General features: G+C 43.0%; 1 protein-coding gene across 1 annotated transcript; it reads left to right on the top strand.

Moving 5' to 3' along the window:
- Positions 1–5,161: 5,161 nt before the first annotated feature.
- LOC143852791 (NC domain-containing protein-like protein) lies at positions 5,162–19,667 on the top strand. Its single transcript, XM_077362393.1, has 2 exons — positions 5,162–5,416; positions 18,684–19,667. Exons 1-2 carry the CDS (start codon positions 5,323–5,325, stop codon positions 19,355–19,357), a joined length of 768 nt encoding a protein of 255 aa, XP_077218508.1. The 5' UTR covers positions 5,162–5,322; the 3' UTR covers positions 19,358–19,667.
- The last annotated feature ends 1,580 nt before the right edge of the window (positions 19,668–21,247 follow it).

Below are 21,247 nucleotides of genomic sequence, written 5' to 3'. Positions count from 1 at the left end.
GGGGAGATGGATGTGGGAGCGTTCCAAGCAGCTAACCAATTTAATGAAGATATAGGATGCAATTGGTCTTCGGAGAATGGATGGAACGGTAGCAACGGCGCTTCTGACCCTCTACTCTACTTCGCTTCTTTGTTGAGCTACTCCTAAATTTCTACTCGCACTTTGCGTGCAAGCTGACCCAAGAAGAACACCCTAAATCCTTGAAAAGACTAAAAATTAGCTTTGAGTTTACAACCAAACACACCCAAGTCATGGATATTACAGTTTGTGATGCTGCTGTACGCACTCTATCCACAACCCTTGTGGATGCACACCCGAATTTTCTATCGACTCATCACTGTGCAATTTATCGCTACTACTCAGTCCATGTATCGAGATGGCATAATAAATGATTATTACATTGTGTCATTTCTATTACAGGGTTTATTATTAGAAAGTTTTACTACTTAAATTTAAAAAGTTATTCCAATTAACAATTAAATTTGTTTTTCAAATTATTTAGACAAAAAGTTTAATGTATTGAAAATAAGACGCAAATACCTCAATCGCCCTCTCAAGGGTCGGAAGAATTGAACTTGTCAAAACCATGGTCAATGCGCGCCTATCAGCTATATATTCTGGTCCTCATCCTTCAATCTCCCAATGAAGGTCCTGAGGATGCCGAAATCTGGTTCTCACGATCAGTGACTAGTAGAGCTCCAACCCGTGATTGATTTGTGCTCACAGTAAGCACTTTAGGGGTCCTGAAGTTGTAACTTCAGGAGACCACTCCGACACTCGAGTCAGAAATCGGCACAACAAGAGAGAAAGCAAGCAATAGGAGAAATGGAGAATTATTCTCACTGGTGATTCAAGATATTGAAGATGCGTACTATTGAGGGTGGGGGTCTTTTTATAAAGGAGGATTTCACAACAATTTGGGAGACTTGCCTTGATAGGAGTCTTTCCTTACTGGGAGACTTTCCTAGGAGATCATGTGCAAGCCGAAGGATGATCCAAACCGTCTATTTGATGTGCCAATACATAAATAGGTTGCGCCCCAAAATATCATTTCGATAGGATGATCCTAGTCCTCCGATCTAAAGAGAAACTACATATTTTGGAAACCTCTATACATAGGAGGGTTGCGATCATCCTATGGAGATGATTTTGGGGGCACAACCTATTTACGTTGTGGCCCATCAAATGGACAGCTTGGATCATCCTATGGTGTGAGTCGTGCAGTAACATTAAGGCCCAATTGTAGACTCCACGCATATTTTGCAAAATGAAGTGTACCCTCCATACCATAGGATAATCCAAGCCGTCCATTTGATGGGCCTAAATAGGTTATGCCCCCAAGTCATTTCCATAGGATGATTGCAACCCTTCGATCTATAGAGGTTTCCACAATATGAAACTTAAGATCGGCGGGCTAGGAACATCCCGTGGGCATAATTTTTGGGGACACAGCGTATTGACGATGTGGCCCATCAAATGGACAGTTTGTATCATCCTATGGTGTGGGCCATGTTAGACCGAAAATCGGTAACAGGTACGGCAGTGGCGTAAGGGCTGAGCTGGATGACCAGAGGAACCGAAGTGAAGGAGTTGAGTTCAGCGGGATTGAAATGAAGTGGCTGTGTTCTGCACAGAAGCAAACGAGGTCAGAAGACCAACCCGGGTGTTACTCCGGACAGGCCCTTCGACACTCAAGTCAGTATATGAGCAGGAGTGCAGAGCTAGTTTTAGAGTTTTTTAGAGGAGAGGAAGGTTATTACCCTTGTTTATGAGCTTTGGAAGCCCTTTTATAGAGGGAAAACTGGGGTAGTTGGGGAGTTATTGCTCCAGGACAGGTGTCGGCCAGCCATAGGTTCGAGCTCACCTACTCTGCTGTAATTACCAAACTACCCCTGCTAATTACCAAACTACCCCTGCTGACGTGAGATTTGCGGTGGGCCCCCTTTGGGCCACGGGTCGACAGCTAACATGCTGCTGTTTTTATACCCCATAAGTTGCACTCCAGTTCTCCAAGTCATTGTGGTGACTTGGGGAAGTGTGCTGAGTTACATCTCTGCTTGGTGGGAATCAGTCCGAAATTTGTCAGTCCGGCCTGGGAGTCAGTCCGGAATTTGTCAGTCCGGCCTGTGAGTCAGTCCGGAAATTTGTCAGTCCGGCCTGGGAATCAGTCCGGCCTGGAGGTCAGTCTGGCCTGTGAGTCAGTCCGGAAATCTGTCAGTCCAGCCTGTGAGTCAGTCCAGAAATCTGTCAGTCAGGCCTGTGAGTCAATCCGGAAATTTGTCAGTCCGGCTTGTGAGTCAGTCCGGAAATTTGTCAGTCCGGCTTATGAGTCAGTCCGGAAATTTGTCAGTCCGGCTTGGGAGTCAGTCCGGCCTGTGAGTCAGTCCGGAATTTGCCAGTCCGGCTTGTGAGTCAATCCGGAAATTTGTCAGTCCGGCCTGTGAGTCAGTCCGGAATTTGTCAGTCCGGCTTGTGAGTCAATCCAGAAATTTGTCAGTCCGGCCTGTGAGTCAGTCCGGAAATTTGTCAGTCCGGCCTGTGAGTCAGTCCGGAATTTGTCAGTCCGGCTTGGGCCGGACTGATTTTTGTCGTGTAGCGAGACGCGTCATATCCAGTCCGGCTTGGGCCGGACTGATATTTGTCGTGTAGCGAGACGCGTCATATTTGTCGAGATCCGCATCTGAAAAGGAGATCTCATTCTCCGTCCTCATCTTTTTGTTGCATGTGTGCATGGCGTTGAATCGGGGTGCATATGCTTTTCGAGCAGCAGATGACGTGCCCCCAGCTGCGGGTCCGCCCATCATCGTGCCGATGACCCCCCTTGGCTGGGATCGGTGTGCTTCTGGTTGTGGACTGGATGGAGGGGGAGATTGGTTCTTCGCAGGGGGCGGCTGCGACCGTCGAGGGCTGCGGCCCTGAGGACTCTTCTCTCTGCACTCCGGTCTGTGGCCGTCACTTCGGACGTACTTTTTCAAATAGCCCCGGCCAATCAGCAGCTCGATTTCTTCCTTGAGCTGCCAACATTCGTCTGTGTCGTGACCGTGGTCCCTGTGGAACCGACAGTACTTTGATTGGTCACTCTTATTTCCCTTGGAGATCATTCTGGTCGGCCACCTCACGAACTCTTGACTACTGATAGCGGCCAGTATGTGTCTCCGGGAGGTGTTGAGAGGGGTGAAGTTTTCTTCCCTCCTCTGCGGGGACTTCTCTTTTCTAGGGGCCCTGTCATCCCTATGCCGCCTGGTAGGGTTTTTATCCTTGGAGGTTCTCCTCCGATTTGAGTCCAGGGCCGCCAGTGTCTCTTCAACTGTTATGTACTCCTCAGCCCCGGCCATCAGATCCGCCAGTGAGTGCGGATTTTGGCGAGCCACTGAGCAGCAAAAATCGTTAGACCTAGCACCCGCGAGGAGCGCGTTCGTAGCGGTTGAGGGATCTAGATTTGGCACTTGGAGTGCCTCCCTGTTGAAGCGGCTCACGAATACCTTCAGAGGCTCATTGTCCTCTTGCCGCAAGGCCATCAAGGATGCTGTTGTTTTCCTTGGCCTGTGGCTACTCATGAAATGGCGGACCAGATCGTCTCCAAAATCTTCGAAGTTGCTGATGAAGTTTGGTTTGATCCTTGAGTACCAGTCCCTTGCTGCACCAGTCAGTGTCGTCGGGAATGCTCTGCAGAGGAAGCCGTCCGACGCACCGTGGAGGAGCATCATTGTCCTGAACGTCTCCAAGTGGTCTACAGGGTCAGTGGTTCCGTCGTACTGCGGGACGGTTGGCATTTTAAATCCTCTGGGTGCTGGGGCACCCATGACGTCGTCGGTGAACGGCGTTCTGCTTGAGAACGCCCTAGAAGCGGGCCGGCTGTGATCTTTTATCAGCTCTTCTATGCGGTGGTCCATTTCTTCCATCCTCCGTAGCATCGGGTCAGCTCTACGGGTCTGGTCGGTCTAGTGACCTGCTTCTCTCCACCGACTGGCTCGCCGCAGAACCAGACTGGCTTTCCGGACTCCTGCGACGAGGGCGGAGTTTTTCCTGCGGCGCGCGGACTTCCTGGGCTTGATGCTCTCGTGCAAAGCGGGACCGCGATCTCCGGCGGCGGTGAGGTTCTGTGCGAGCGTGCCTGGCTCTGGAGTGTTGAACTTGTCTCGTGGAGTGGTGAGTCTGATCTTCATCGTGACGCGCTGACTCTCCCCTATAAGCGTGCGACCTTTCCTGTACAGGTTGTGGAGCTTATGGAGGTTGGGGAGGCGCCTGGATCAGCTGCTGGTACTGACCGACCAGAGCTGTCATTTGTTGAGAAAGAGCTTGGACTTGATCCGGAGTAGGCGTAGGATTGAGATGGTCCGAGCGAGCGGGGCTCTGCTCGGCTGTGGCAGAAGCATCCACCACCTGTGAGGCGATTCACTCACTCCGGGTCCTGCGAGGTAGTACTGGCGGGCAGTCCGTGCAGTGGGTACTCGAGCAATTCTCCGTCCTGCCATTTTGTAAGGGGAAACTCCTTTTAGTTCGTGGTCCCACGGATGACGCCAATCTGTTAGACCGAAAATCGGTAACAGGTACGACAGTGACATAAGGGCTGAGCTGGATGACCAGAGGAACCGAAGTGAAGGAGTCGAGTTCAGCGGGATTGAAATGAAGTGGCTATGTTCTGCACAAAAGCAAACGAGGTCAGAAGACCAACTCGGGTGTTACTCCGGACAGGCCCTTCGACACTCAAGTCAGTATATGAGCAGGAGTGCAGAGCTAGTTTTAGAGTTTTTTGGAGGAGATGAAGGTTATTACCCTTGTTTATGAGCTTTGGAAGCCCTTTTATAGAGGGAAAACTGGGGTAGTTGGGGAGTTATTGCTCCAGGACAGGTGTCGGCCAGCCATAGGTTCGAGCTCACCTACTCTTCTATAATTACCAAACTACCCTTGATAATTACCAAACTACCCCTGCTGACGTGAGATTTGCGGTGGGCCCCTTTGGGCCACGTGTCGACAGCTAACATACTGCTGTTTTTATACCCCATCAGGCCATAAGGTTCATTTTGAATAACATGGGCGGGGCCTACCTTGCTTTAAAGACTTTAATGGTTGGGCCCACAAATCTTTGGTGTTGGAGAGAGAGACCGGTTGGAATAGTGTTGTAAGAGTAAGGGGGAGGAATAATATCACTGCCCTTATGTTACTGAGTTATTCATTCATGTATGGAGGGCATGCCATTCCCGGCAGAAAAAAGGAATAAAGAGAGAGAACCTTGGCTGTTAAGTAAAGCGTCTAGTTGGGTTGTCAGGCTCAGAAACTGGTTTTCCTCTGTGAGAGCCTGAGGAAGGGGAGGAGAAGGAGATGGGTGTGCTTTCCAACAAGATCCAAAGGGATGATCTAAAGGCGGGTGATCACATTTATTCGTGGAGGAACGCATACATCTACGCCCATCATGGTCTCTTCTTTTCTTTCGTTTTTCCTCCTCCTCCTCCTCCTCCTCCTCCTAACATCTTCTACTTCAATTCAAAGTTAACAAATTGTCTTTTTTAATGTTTATGATTGTCACTCTTTTCTTCTCTGTAAAGGGATTCCTCTTACAACAAGGAGGGTGGTAGAAACGCATAATTTCACCTTTTTACTTGTCTTGCACAAATAAATTGTTACAAATTAAATTATCAACTTTATTTTTACTGTAAAAGGAACAATAACCATTTCTGAATTTCAAAGATCTCTTACATCTTTAATTACTTTGGCCTTTCTTTCAAAGATCCCTCACATTTCTGTATTGTGGAGATTTTTTGTTTCTTTATTGATTTTATCTTTTCTTAAACCGATGAGATAAAACTGGAGTAGCGATTGAGAGTTTGTTCATATGTTTTCTTTTCCTTTTCTGTTTGGTAAATGATTTTGGTTGCGTAGAAAAAAACAAGTTCACAGGGATCCAGTTATGTATCACTGAACCTGTCACTGCCATTGGATGTCACCAGAGGATTTCTTCAACGTATATTTACTCTAAGGTTGTTGGTTATAACTTGCTATGCTTTGTCCGAAATACTTAGCCAATTTCTTATGAGCAAGCATTAAGAAAGATAAAAATCCCAGAAATGCTGAAAACTCTTGGCTTATGCCTTTTGTTATGAAAGAGAGAATGTTAAAAAATTCAAATCAATACACCATGCATGCATACATGAAACTTAAGCCTCTCATTTTAAATCTTGAATATTGCCACTCACACCCAATAGGCTGTCCCTCCTCTTGCTCCCCATTATTAGTTGCCAGTTCGTGACTTCATGGTTGACCTTGACAAAAAGAATGGTATCATTCTTTGTCAGAAGAGTAGACTATAGGTTGACCTTTTGTAAGTTTTTGCTGGTTAATAAAATTTATTGGTTACCTTCTCAAAGAGGAAGAGGAAGACCATAGTGACTGTCAAGAAATAGTTTCATCTCCTAGTTGTATATGAGGGAATTTATTTGAATCGGAAATGATGAGTTGGTGGAAGTGATTGTTGGCTATTGTTATCAGCTATATATGGGTAAAGATGTCAAGAGGTTGAGGTTGGATTTCCTTTTGATGTTCTATATGAAGATCTCGTAGCAAGTTGTGGAGAAATTTAAGGAAGATGAGGTTAGAAGTGGAAGTGCCTTAATGCTGGAAAAAGTTTAGGCGTGGATGGTTTCCCGTTTCCCTGTTGCTCTTTTTTAATCACGTTGATATGTGGCCATTAAAAAAAAAATCATGTTGATATGTGTCTAGTAGGGATTTTCTGGAAGTGTTTTAATAACCATAAATATATAAACATACTTTCACTTAGTTGGTGAGTAAGAAGGAGAGCTTGAATGATCTTGAGGATTCCATATTGATTAAATTGGTGAGTGGCATTTGCATGATCCTTGCCTCAGTGTTTGGGTCCCAAATCCAGAGGAATTGTTAAGGCTTTGTATCTCATTATTTTTCCTTGCCAAAGAGGGGTGAGAAAATCCTAGACTTCATTTTGTGGTGGTGGCTTGTGAGTGCCTAGACTAGAGACATACAGAAGGAAGATCCTAGCTAGAATGCAAATGTATATGATTTTATGGGTTTGGCCTTTGGATTATGTGTTCAGACTGGTGGATTTTTCGGTTTATAGTATGCAAAGTGGATATGCGTTTGATTACATGATTTGGGTTTTGTATACTGTGTGCTCGGCTTGGTGTATTTTTTAGGTTCGTTTGAGGAGGCAGAGGGTGGCATTTGTATCATCAAAGCAGTGCCTTCTGCTTGGTAGGTATGCCGGGATTTTACCCACAAACTCATGGTTGCAACATAAAGCACCTTCCAAGTGAGATACGAGCTCAAGCCCAAAGAATTCAAAGCACTTTTGTATCCTAGTTAATAGTTTTTTAGAAGTGTATTTAGTATCTGACATGTCATGTTAATGGGATAACCCAGTCCTTTTGCTATTCACCATTATTTCGGCGGCACTTGGTATCTTGATTGGAATAGCAGTGCGGACTTGCTTGAAGCTTTTTGATTGGATGGTCTAGACCTCTAGATCTCGCAACTTGTTGGCAATGAGAACTGTCTTTTGTGATGCAATTTTGTCTCAATTGAGTACATATGTTCTACCAATAGTCCACCTGCTGTACATCAAGCTAAGAGTAGCTCTGTTATGGAATTAGGATGGTGAACCACTCTTATGGTGAACTAGGTATATGGTTGGTTTGCAAGGACTTCTTCCTGTTGACTTATGTTGATCTCATATTTTGCATTTGGAAACCTATAAACACGTTGTGGAGCTCAGTCGTGGACAGATATGGCAGGAGGAAGACTCTATAGAAAGGCTACATTATATCTTTGGACGGGCTAAGTGCACACATTAGCCTGATCTTGACTAAGTACCTAATGCCTCCATTTTCAATGCTGGTGGGAATTAGGAAGAAGTTGTAACTGCAGAAGTTCAATTATTTTTATTTTTGTTTTTGCCTTTTTTGTAGGTAAGATGGGATCGAACATGGGACCTCAATGTTGAGAAACCAAGCCTCAACCATTGATCTACATGCCCAACCCCACAGAAGTTCAATTTTGTGAGATGGGAGATGTGTTTTCCTGAGAGGAGGGATGGATTAGAAGGCTTAACAAGGTTAATAAATCTGTGTTTTTATCAAGTAACGATTTAGAGATTCAAGGAGGAACAGAGGACCTTTGGGAGATGATAGCATTTAAGGGTTACGTATGATTGTCTAGGGAAGATTGGAATTCAAGAACAGATAATAACACTCCAGGGGCTGAGGTGTGCGTTTTCAATTTAGAAGCAGCGTAAGGACCAAGGTAGGGGAAGATGATAGACTAAGTTTTAGGATTATGTTTGCTGTGGTAAGACTCCTATGCCTGAGCCTTCCGAGGTTGCCGGCTTGCGCTAAATAGAAGCGTAATGATCCCTGAGCATTTTGAATAGAGAAAGTGAAGGCTTTATTGTGACTGGTTGAGGAGACCCTTTTCCCCTAGGGATGCATTAATAACTGGTTATCGAAATGCAAAGGACACTTTCTCAATTAAATCCACCGGGAATGGATAGGAGTAGAGGTTGGGCTTCATGTAATAGGGCAGGTACTGTTTCCAGCCTCTAAGAAGATAGAAGAGTTTAGTAGAGGTTGATTCCTATCTGACCCGTCTCCAGCCTCCAAGAACATATAAGAGTTCAGTAGAAGTTGATTCCTATTTGACCAGATTCATCAAAGAGTTATGTTGGTCAAAACATGCTCAAATTCGTTCAGAATCACACTGATGGATCAGCTCTAGTCCATCTGTTTTGGCATCTACACCGGGATAACTCGGAACTCTAAGGGGTATGGTTACTCATTTATGCCAAAGTGCTAAATTGCCATTTAAAGACTTCACAGATTTTTTTTTGGAGGGGGTGGCGGAAGGCTTATGCGTCTGTCATTTAAGCCTGTTCCTGATCTCTGTAGTAACATATTCGATATTAGTGAACAAGGCTCTTCTTGGAAAATGGTTGTGGAAATTGGAGATGAGATGGACTGCCTATGGAGAATGGTTATCGAGGTTAAATGCGGTTCGAGTTTTAGGGGTTAGAAGTCAATAGACAAATTTAGAGTTCTAAGAACCTCGATCAAGAAGGATATCAGAAAGATCATGTTCAATTTTCAAGAGGGAATCTGGATTAGAGTGGACAACAAGGAGTATATCAAGTTCTGGAAGGATGTTTGGTGTGGTGACAATCCCCCGAGTGTGGACTTCCTCGGGTTGTATAGGATGGCCTTAGTCAAAGGGGTCAAAGTGTCCAACTCTTTTAGGAGGATTGACGAGAAAGTGGAATGGACTGTGAGCTTTTGGAGGAATTTCTTCGATTGGAGGGATTCGATGTCTGCTCTCCTTAGCAGAATTAACGATACCCAACTGGATATTTCTCTGTTTTCTCTTTCTACAAACATCTAGGAAGAATGGATTTCTAAGGTCGCTCCGTTTGGTTGCTGGGTTTTTTTTTTTCCTAGGATTTATGTGAGAGAATATTTAGTGGTCACATCAGCTTTTTCTTGCTGACATCAGCAAAATCTTGTCTTGAAAATGGTGGTCTCTCTTTCTCTCTCTACCCTCTCTCTCCACTCATCATAATATCTTTCTCTAATTAATGCTTGTCCCTTCTTTTGTCTCCTACCTTTACCCACATAAATCCCAGGAAAAGAAAAAAACCCGGCAACCAAACGAAGCATCCTTACCGTTGATTGTCTCCATAAAAGAAAGAAACTCATAGTTAATCATTGTGCTCTCTGTATCACCGATTCGAAGTTTGTTGATCATCTCCTTATTCATCGTCGGTTTTCCTATTAGATTTGGACTTTTGTTTTTTATATTTTTGGGATTAATTGGGTTCTTTCGATGCATATTGCCGATTTGTTTGATACATAGGATTACTCCCCTGGCAGAAGCTTTAAAGTAGTATCTAATCCTAGGCACAGTATCCAAAGGCAAGTTCTTACGGTGGTAATCTTTTGGGCTAAGTGCCTCCCTTTGTTAGATATTATTCGGTGATTGGCCTCTGTTGATCCCGGGACGAGTTCTTGTTGAGCATTGACAAGCAGGAGCGCATTGATAGGCAGGAGCATTGACAGGCAGGAGCGCACCTTCCCTTAGCGTCGTCCTTAAGCTGAGGTTTGTGGGAGTTCGATCAAATAACTGGACCCTTAGCTATTTGAAACAGTGTTTAAAAACTCCTTGTCTCGACAAGGAACTCGTTTGATCGACTCCTTTTTACCTTGGCCTCGTTCCGCGTTGCACCACATCCGCATTCCGCGTTTTGCCCTACAAAGTCAATAAACTCCTTTGACTCTCCCAAGTTATGACCGCGTTAACCGTGTCAACTACGTTCTTGGCCGCGTCTGCGCCGAGTTGATAAGGATTTTTCTTGGCTGCCTTCCGCATTTTTAAACACTGATTTGAAATCCCAGAGGCAACCCAAGAAGAAGGGGGGGGGGGTGTGTTGAATTGGGTGCTTAAAACTTTGTTAAAATCAAATTAGGATTAGCAATCTAATCCCTTGTTAATTAAGAATTAAAAAGTGTGGACCCCGATCCCGAGGACGGTGAGCGAGGGAGGCGAGAACCCCCGTCAATCCTCTGAGACCTCCACAATGTGAATGAGAGCTCTACCAAGGAACTCTCAAAACATGATGCCACTCACAGCATGGATGGCAATGGATATGTATGAGATACCTCTTGATCAGGAGACAGGAGCCTCGAAACCAAGACGCACCTAAAAATAACTCAGAGTCGCCATCCAAGGAAATGGGCCCTGGATCCCATGAAATACTCTGTTGCAACGGATAACCAGAGATACAAAAGGTCTGTGCCTGGTGACGAATGAGGAAGATCCGAAGAGCACCCCCAATTCGCCCAAGTGCAAGCACATGGTCTCTTATGCCAGTTCTAATCAACTTTGAAGAGTTTTGGGCGAAAATCATGTGAAATGGGAACAATCATCCCTAAGAAAACGTCTATCTACGCATGCATGACCCGGGGATGGGCAAAGAAAATGAACATCCAAATCCTAACTCATCGCATCTAAGAAAGCAATAAACAATCGCATGCATAGCTACAACTAAGTAGATAATGATAGATATAATGAGATAGGGAAAGCAGTAAAGAGCTATGTCTAGACAGATAATCAGGATAAGACGAATGAATAAACGCTATAGCTAAGCAACCAAAGCAGTAAACACACTAGCATGCGAACCTATGCGGGAGACAAGGTTAAGAAAATAGCAATCAATCACATGCTAGAGAAGTAAGCAAACTAAAGGTAACATAAAAGAAACTAAAGACAAACACGCTAAAAGATGCACGAAAAGAAAGAATCAGACAGTCGACGATATGCAAGGACTAGAAATGACAGGGAAAAGAAAATGGAACACACGATAGGCTCAGAGAGCGATTCAAAAGGAATCAAGCCCAGCGATCCTAATCTGCTGAAGATCGGACAAGTCTCGCGATCGTCATGACCTATCGTTAGGCTCAGCGAGGACGATCCCTGTGAAGGGGCCACGCTACGTCATCGCCCGTCCCAAAACTCGATAAAACGTCGGAAAACCGATGAAAACCTGAAAACCACGATCAAAATCGGAAATGGAATGAAAAGGGGGCTCCGAGTGACCTGGCCATCACCATCCTTGCCCATTTTTGTTTTTGTTTTGAAATGTTTGAAAATATTTATTAAAAAGGTTTGACTGAACTTGGGTGGACCCAAGCTACCTACGTACCCTGTGGGAAGGGATCAAGCCAACGTAGTTCGAAAGTTTTTGGCGTTTTTGATGTTATTTGTTGTTTTTAGATTTTTGCTGTTTTTTATCCCTATGATTGAAAGGGGGGTTTTGGCTCATGAGGTTTCCGTCCGTCGTTGCCTAAACCTGAGAAAGATGACGAAGTGTCCCCAAAATCAATAGAATCTCGAAACACGAAAAAGGATCCCGAGGAACACGAAGAGAATAGTCCCGAAAGAAAAGGAAACCCCAAACCCTGTAAGAACCCTAAGGATGGAAAGAAGATAGGAAGGGTGGGTGTGGTGGTGGTTCAGATGGGTTGAATGGGTGATGATGGTGGTGCCGGCCGAAGTTGGGAAAGGTGAAGAAGATGGTCGGAGATCGTGAGTAAAGGTGGGTTTAGGCCCTGCTAGATGTGGGTTAGAGAGATCTGGGTTGGGGAGGAGTTGGTCGGAAGTGATGGGGCTTGCCGGATTCCGACGAGGATCGTCGGGGAAGATGAAGATGGCAGCCCCCTTTTTCTTCTCCTTCTCTCTCTGCTGTGTAAGAGAAAAATTCCCTAAAAATCCTCCTTTTCCTCGAACCCTAAATCAGTGGGGTTTTAACCAAAGAAAATGACATTTTCTACCCCCTTTTCTTGCCTTGGACAGCCACCAGTGGGGTTTTAACCAAAGAAAATGACATTTTCTACCCCCTTTTCTTGCCTTGGACAGCCACCCTTAGTATGTTTATTACTACTCTTTTTATACTATAAGGGGTGGTTTGAGGTGAGAAAGGGGCCCTAAAGACACAAGCTATATATATTTGCCGCCCTTTTTCTTTCCTTGAACAACACCCTTCTAGTATAATTCACACCACTTTCTCTTTCACTTAAACAAATGACACTAGCACAATCCAGTTTTGATTATTGCACAAACTCAGCTTGTCTTTTCTTCCAATTTTCGCTCATTTCATTCGAAAATATTCAGATATGCTCCCGGGAGTGATAACAACACCTTGGTAACATTTTGCTCACAAACGTACAGGATCAGTTAGTGAAAATATCAAAATGCGGTTGTGATTAAGCATTGAAGCTTAGGGGTGCAAATAAGGAATACCAATATCGAGAACTTAGCGGCATTTTGTAACCTTTTAGATTTTTGGTAAAAAATGAAAGGTACGAGCTGGGGCAACTAAATGAAGGCTTTAAGTAGGAGTTTAGGATCATCAAGGTTTCAAAAAAAGATTTCAACAATGATATGCAGATCAGGGTTTTTCAGGCTCTTTTACATTTTGGGCTCGGTTTTTGGAAATTTCGGGAATCGGTTTCAGATACTTCGGGAACTTGAGACTTTGATTCTTAGGGACTTCGAATTTGGTTTCGAGACTCAGATTTTGGGATTTATTCAATTTTTGGGAAACTTGGGTTAGGTCAAAGTGGGATGTCTACAAAAAGTAAAGATGTTACCAATCACAACAAGTAGAGTGAGAAGAGAGGAGCAAAGAAGAGATGGCACGGCGATATGTAGTGGTCCAGTCCCTTAATCTCAAGGGTCTGCTCCACTCCCCAAGTTTGTCTCCTTGGGAATTCTCCACTAAGTCCGACTCCACACTAAGCCTGGACCGGAGGGCCTCTTACAATCTCCACTACAATCTTTAAGGGAACAAACCCTTCTCATTACAATCTTCAAATGAAAGAAGAAAATCTCTCTTGTGCCTCTTAGTAGGCTTCTGTTACAATGAAGAACACTCCCTCACAATCAAAAGATTGCAATTGAAAGTCCTAGCTCAAATCCTCTCAAATATTAAAAGTAGCAAGTTCAAGGCTCAAGAGAGTTTGTGAGGGTAATTTATGATTCACAAGTGTAATCCAATACTTAAGGATGATTTTCAATCATTAGAAGTCTCTTAAATACAGAGGGAAGGTCATATTTATAGTTAAAGCACAAAACTAGCCGTTTTTGGCCTTTTAACGGTCATCTTGAAAGCCTCTCAGAAGACCTTCGGGCGCCCTAAAAAGATAGTCTTTGGGATCCAAAACATAACCTTCGGACGCCCTAAGGAATGTTTGGGCGCCCTATTGAACGGGCTTGAGATTTTGCAAAAAATTGATGCTCTCTGGTAACTTTTGCTTCATGTTCGGGCGCCCGGGTCGGGTGCCCTAAGAAACCACTTGTTTTTATTAAACTTGTAAAAGCCACAACTTTCTCAATTCTTATCGGATTTTGACGTTCTTGTGCTCTAGGGATATGAGAAGAATGAGAGTTATCTGTTAAAAATATTTTGGACTAATTTTTCTAGGATTATGGTTAATGATCAACTAAGTATGTGCCAATTTGATGCTTGTCTTTTGCTTGTCCTTTAGGACTTTGTTCTATTGATTTTAAATGATTTTCTTTAAAGATGATTTAAGGCTATTTAAGTGTATTTAGGGTCTTTTAAGAGCCTTGAACCTTGTTTTTGACCTACGAAGGTTTGAAATACAATAAAAAGGAAGGCCTAGTGCACGAGGTTGCCTTACCCCTGCTTTGCAGAGAGGCTGTTTCCGTGACTCAAACCTGTGACCATGTGGTCACAATGGAGCAACCTTACCGTTGCGCCAAGGCTCGCCCTCTTGTCAATAAAAATTATTCTCTTAGGTCTTTAAGTGATCTCCTCAACTTGTGCTTGTCTTTTTTAACACCCGGCTTTGAATGGTCAATGTGACTCCACCTCTTGATGAATTTCTTCGCTTTGAATGCATGAGTAGGTCACCATCAATGGTTAATGTTCAAGCTTTGCCACGGTACTTGTGCAAGTTGTGATGTCCACTTGATTTACATGTCTAATACACATCGCTTGCAAAGTACATCGGTATACTTAAATCAAATTGGGTTTGAGGATCATCAAAACATAGGTAGGGTTGAACCCTTGGGCTAACACTATCGGTGTGTTCAAGGTGAGGATACACACCTTTAATGCATTTCCAAGTAATGAAATAATCCAATGAAGCCGAGGTGTTATCAATGGTGTAAGGTCTTGGAATCTTCTTAAGCTACTTCTTTAGAAGGTTAACATCTTTTTATGGCCAATAAGGTTAATCATCTTTTTTGGATGTATCTTTGGGTTGAGGAGTCTCATTTGTGCCATGCATTCCCGAGCTTATTTCGTCTAGCAAGCAATAGTGAGTCTAGAGTCTGTGATTATTTGGTGAGGGTTGAGGAAATTGGGAATGGTTTTTGGGATATTAGGCTTAGAAGACACCTTAAAGACGAGGAAATAGTTAGCCTCTCTTCCTTAATATCCTAAATTCTTGTTATTGTTCCCCCTTTGAGTCTGACCGTAGAGTGTGGACCCCTGATCCCCAAAGCGGTTTTTCAGTTAAATCTTTTTTCTACGCGTTGAATGATGGACCTAGGGAAGCCTTAAGACGAGCTAGAATATGGAAATCCATTGCCCCTCCAAGAGTAGTGGCTTTTGTGTGGACTATTGTTCATAGAAGCACAAACTAAGGTTGCCAGGGTGGGAATCGAAAACGGGATTCGATTCGGGATTCGAAAGCGGGATTCGAAGGCTCCGGGGATGGTTGGGAGCGGGATTCGAAATTTCGCTGGGGAATCGTCGGGGAGTCGCCGGAGAGCGATAAAAAATTAATAAATGATTAAATTTAAGGAAAAAGAGCTAAAGACATGATCTTTCGCTCACAATAGGTTGTCACAATCTGAAACGAGGAGGGCCTAAATATTATCAACAACACAGAATACAAATATTATCAACAACACAGAATCATCAACACAGAATCAAATATTATCAACAATCAAATATTCAAGTATTCAACATAGAATCATATATCAACAAAATCATTAACAAATACTAAAAAATACTAATCATTAACAACACAATCAAATATGACAATCATCAACAAGACATAATAAATAATCAACAACATATAATCAGATTATCAACAAAAAAAATAAAATAAAAATAAAAATGAAGGGGAATGATATCCCCCCCACTCAGTTTATCAACAGACCATTACGGCTGTTTGTTACTTTGTTTTAGATTGTGAGGACCCAACTGATTATTGGCTCAAATTTATGTTTAATTTTGAGCCAATAATCAGATGAAGGGCTCACAATAGGTTGTCTTGTCACAATCTGAAACGAAGATGAGCATGGATATAAAGATATATTATCAAAAAAATAAGGGATTTGCTAGCGTCCATCGCAGATTGGCAGAAGGCATTTTGCGGAGCTTCTGTTGCATGAGAGAGCATACACATAGCCTCAGATTTTGTCTTATTCATTTAATTCATTTGAGGTGGATGCTCTCTCATGCAAAAGACGCTCCACGAAAAGCCTTTTGAGATGGACTCTCGCAAATCCCAAAAAATAAGAATCAAATTAAAAAAAAGGGGATTTTCCCCTCCTTTGACGGATAAAATCCCCCCCTTTCAATAAAATGAAAAAAACGTTAAAGGGGGAGAATTTATCCTCAAGCAGTGAAACCATTCTCACAGAAAACGTTAAAGGGGGAGAATTTATCCTCGAGTCACCATTCTTACAGAAACCGTTAAATGGGCGAGGGGACGGGGGTATTATTCCCCAAAAGGAAAAAGAACTGCTATCTTCTTCATTTAGAGAAGAAAAAGGAAAAGAGAGAAGAAAAAATGAGATTAAAAAGAGATGAGTTCACTTACCACGTTGGAACTCCGATCCTCTTCTTCTCCCTCTTCAACGTGGAGGAGTGGACTGAAGAGCCGTGTGGAGTCGAAGAAGCGACGAGTTAGGGTTTGGGTTTCGACAGAATATTTAGGGTTTTTGGTTTTAATCGAGCAAAACAGAAAAAACCCTCTCTTTCGTATATATAAGTGTTTTTGGTAACAAGACACAATTACCCCTTCAAAATACATCAGTATATTAGGTTTTTGAAACTCAGAAACGTCATTTCCTAAAAAACGACTGGGAATCGCGTTTCCGAGAACAAGAATACGCGGTTTACATAAGTAAAAATCCCGGTTTTAAATTAATGAATACGCGGTTTTAAACTCTGGAACTCGCGATTCCGGTAAATAAAATCCGCGATTCCTATTTATAGGAATCGTGTTTCTGGGAACAAGAAACCTCGATTCCTAATTTTTGGAGAATCGAATCGATTCCCGGTTCGGAATCGCTGACCGGGGAATCGCGATTCCCCAACCTTATGGACGAATCCTGCTACTCTGGCACAAACACCTGTGATCGCATCAAGAAATGAAAATTCCTATTAGCAAGTTGGTGTGTACTTTGCAGGAGGGAGGAGGAATCCTTGGATCACATATTATTGCATTGTTCCTTTTCCTATAGCTTTTGGATGGATGCAATAAAACCTTTTGGCGTGGCATGGGTATTTCAAAAGAACATCAAGAAGGTCTTACTCCATTGGGTTGTTGGACATTTTGGCAGCGCGGGGCAGTCTATGTGGAAGGCAGTTCCTTATATTCTGATATGGAATATTTGGAACGAACGAAATAACATGATATTTTAAGGAGAAGAGGTGGTATCAAACTGCTCTTGATGTTAAGCTTACTCTAATTGCATGGACAAGAGAAAAGGTGGGTCTGATTTATAGTGTTATGGAAATTCTTAGAAACTGGCATGCATGGTTATGGGAAAAGAAAAGAAAAGAAAAGAGATCTCTCCTAAGCGGATGGCTCCTCTGACGGGTTCCGTCAAATTTAATTTTGATGGAAGCTCTATCGGTAACCCGGGCTGACTTGGTATTGGAGGCTTGATTTGTGACACTAATGGTGTAGTATTGATGTCTTTCTCGGGTTCGGCTGGAATTTGTGATTCTAATGAAGCGAAGCTAAAGCTTTGTTTTTTGGCCTAAGATGATATGCGAAGCACAACTTGGGCCCCCTTATTATTGAAGGAAACTCGTCGAATGCGTTAACTCGGGCATCTAATAAGAGTAGGGGCTTGAAAACATCATTGCAGAGATTCGGGACTTGGTGCGTTTAATTTGTTGCCAAATTCAACACATGAGAAGGTCTGCCAATGAGAAGGCTGATCGATCGGCGAAGGATTGTGTGGAATTGGAAGCAGTTGACGCGATGCAATGTCTTCCCCAAGAAGGAATCGGATAGTCTGCATGGCTGTGTAACCGAAACTCATTGATTACTTGGTCCACTTTCTGCTGGGTTTTGTATGGTTTGGATTTATATCTAATGGCTGGGCTTGCACTTTCTTTTGGGGACAGCTTGTCCCCTTGGTTGTATCTTTTGTTTTCCTTGGAATGAAATCAGTTACCTTTCAAAAAAAAAAGAAATAAAGACTGACCCGTGTAGATTAGAAGATGCGCTAGAAGAAATCCTCTCTATTTTCCATGTCCACCCAAGGGAGATGTCGATCAGCACCTCCATAAGAGTGTTATGGAGGCATTCACCTATCACCTAAACTTCTTCTGCCCTTAAATTTTTTCAGTGGTTGGTTTCTATTCTCAAGTTTCAACACGTATTGGTGCTCTACTGGATTATCCTGGTTCCTCTATCCTTTCCTAGGTCCAAAGAAAATCTTATATGCAAATGGTTTTGAAGTTAAATATGATTATATGCAAATGGTTTTGAAGTTAAATATGATTATTTCAAATAATTGTTATAGTAGTCTTAGAAATGATATTGTTAATGGCTTCCACACAGACCTTAATGCCCCATTTGCAAATAATCTTACTTGCATATTAATATTATTTGCAAATAAGAACTAATTTTGGTGGCATTCGAAGTGGCCCATAGTATGCCATTTTGTTTTTCATTTTAGTTCATGTTTATCTTGGTGCACTTAAGCAGCTCCCAAAGGAGAGATGAATAGCTGGCGATACGCATAAAGGCCTTTTTGATGTAGACCTATCAGGATGCCATCGAGTGGCATCCCTTTATATATGTAGTTTCAAATCTCGGTTGATTTTGTAAAGTTTAGCATAAAATGAATGAACCATTGTTAACGCTGTCCATTGTTGTACAAACTTCCAGGGATATACATGGGTGGCAACAAGGTAATTCACTTCACTCGAGGAGCAGGCCAGGAAGTCGGCACAGGAACCGTGTTGGACCATGTCCTCTTCAGCTCCTCCCCTTCCCCTCTAGACTCTCCATGCCAGATATGCGGAGATCAGACGATGCTGAATGGGGTCATAAGTTCTTGCATTGACTGTTTTCTTTCTGGAGGTGATCTTTATCTCTTTCAGTATGGTGTTTCGCCAGCTTTCTTCATCGCCAAAGCCCGAGGTGGGACCTGCACACTTGCTGCTTCTGATCCACCGGATGACGTCCTCCATCGTGCCACTTATCTCCTCCAAAATGGATTCGGTGTGTATCATATTTTCAAGAACAATTGTGAGGACTTTGCTATCTACTGCAAGACAGGTTTGCTGGTGGTGACCAGTATCAGCGTGGGTCGGAGTGGGCAGGCCGCATCTTTTGTGGCTGCTGCAACTGCTGTTGTGTCTTCACCACTTCGTTTCTTGACTACTAGTTTCCCCGGTCTAACAGTGGTTGCCTGTGGCTTGTACTGCATTAGCCGGCTTGTAGCTGACATTGGAATACGCCGCGACGTGGCTAAAGTTCCGGTAGAGAGGCTAGTTGCTGGTTCATGTATTGATGAGTCAGTAACCGGCGCCGGTATGGAGTCTACTAGAGAAGACTAGCTGACTAAGCAGGTTTGTTTGTTGCCTCTACTCGATATCATAATAAGATATTTCCTCTCATTTCTACCCTCCAGGAGTTGGGTTGCTGTCTTTACAATGTAAATCGATTGATGTTTGTTGAAGGCTGTTTAAAGCCTAAGTCCATCATTTTCTCAACTCAATGAGATTGAATCATCAACTTGCAAATCCTATCCGACCTTAATATTTGTGATGCGGATGGACTTCATTGGCAATGCAAAAAGTTTGCACCTCCCAATTTGTGTCCGCTCTTTTATTGTACATGCATTAATGGATGGATGTCTTGCCAAAATCATAGCGCTATTTTCTGCTTTTGTTGCCATATCCTGGTTTCTTGGTCATTCTACCACCTGATGTGGCTACAATGGTAATGTTATTACTATATAATGGGGCTGTTCTCCATGTGGATTCTAAGCAGGGATTAGTTTTATCCTTGGACAGGCTTTGCTATCCTTTGTTTACATCAGTAACAGTTCCAGTGGATATGGTGTACTATACAGGCATGGTAGCCAATCTTTATTTGAGGCAAAATTATCATAGGATGATGGCCATTCCCAGGAACAGCTTATCCAATGGAGGCAGGCAAAATAGGCAATGGGCAACAAAGGATGCAAGAGGCTCTGCGGGTGGGATTATTGTGATATGGAAGGAGTACATGTTCAATATGGAGACATTGGAAGTTAAAAGAGTACTCTGTCCATTCTCTTTTCTTCTATTGGAATAGGAAACTGACAGTGGTATATGGACCTGTGAGGGCCAGAGAGGAATGCTCTTTGGGCGGAACTAAAGGAGATAAGGAAAGCTGGAATGGGCCGTGGAATTAGCGTGGTGACTTTATTACTATTAGATCTCCGCATAATTTTTTTTTTTTAAAAAAAACAAGCCTGGTAGAATCACTACTAGCATGAGGAGCCTCTCTAATATTATTCTTGTTTGTGAGCTAATTGATCTATCACTTGAATATGAAATTTCGGATTTCGGTCAATACCGAAATCGAAATCGGTAATACCTGAAACCTTACATTATTTCAAAATTTTGGTAATACCCGAAACCTTACATTATTTTGATATTTTGGTCGTTTTTCCCAAAAATTGGTCTGAAATTTAAGGAATTTCACCAAAAAATCTGGATTTTATTCATTATTTAATATTATGAAATTTCGGTAATTTCTGCATTTCGCAGATGGTCTGTCGCGTGTCACAGAAGCCGATGGACGTAAGCAAATCTGCTGGCAGAAGCTCTCTTTTAGCTGTGCCTCACATCTCTCTCGGCATAACATTGGATCGTAGAGCCCTAAAAACCCTAAAATGGTTGCAAGCTTTAAACAAGACCAATTTCTTTCGGTGAGATTCGGGAAGGTCGTGATGTGCGATTGAAGATTTAAGCTCGCGACAAGGCGAGGAGGAGAGAAGAGGGAAGAATGAGGGAAGCTATGAGGAGAGGGTGATGGGGAGAGAGAGAGAGATGAGACGACGAGAGGGACTAGTGTGAAGACCTACAAGATTTTTGAAATTAATTTCATCACGAGAGGTTGGAAAAACATATACAGTCCTCGACAGTAAAACAAACCTGGAAAACGAATTCAGTGGCAATAAATGACATTGGAACGGAGCCTTAGGACCCGTTTGGATGCTGAGATGATATTGGTTTGGATTTATCACATTTGCAGCCCTTTTTGCATTGTAATTTGGATCGGATCAAATTCTTAAATTTCTAGACAATGAAAAAAATCATATTTCTAAATTTGCTGTGGAAATAAGAAATTGGAAATCCACAGATCTGGCAGTTTCTTTCACCCTCTTAGCTCCTCAACCTCTCTGCTCCACTAGGAAGTAGCCCCTTCCCTCTCTGTCTCCCTCTACATGAGCTGCC

Source organism: Tasmannia lanceolata, unplaced genomic scaffold, assembly GCF_043159265.1.
Source record: "Tasmannia lanceolata isolate RefF3 unplaced genomic scaffold, GAP_Taslan_0.1 ptg000019l, whole genome shotgun sequence".
Taxonomy (NCBI): Eukaryota; Viridiplantae; Streptophyta; class Magnoliopsida; order Canellales; family Winteraceae; genus Tasmannia; species Tasmannia lanceolata.
Note: the sequence above shows the minus strand (reverse complement) of the source record. Positions and strands in the feature narration are given on the sequence as shown.

Bases quoted from the DNA above. Each gene is read 5' to 3' on its own strand.
- LOC143852791 (XM_077362393.1), top strand. From the start codon at position 5,323: ATGGGTGTGCTTTCCAACAAGATCCAAAGGGATGATCTAAAGGCGGGT. The intron at 5,417-18,683 runs GTCTCTTCTTTT...ACAAACTTCCAG, and splicing joins ATACATCTACGCCCATCATG to GGATATACATGGGTGGCAAC.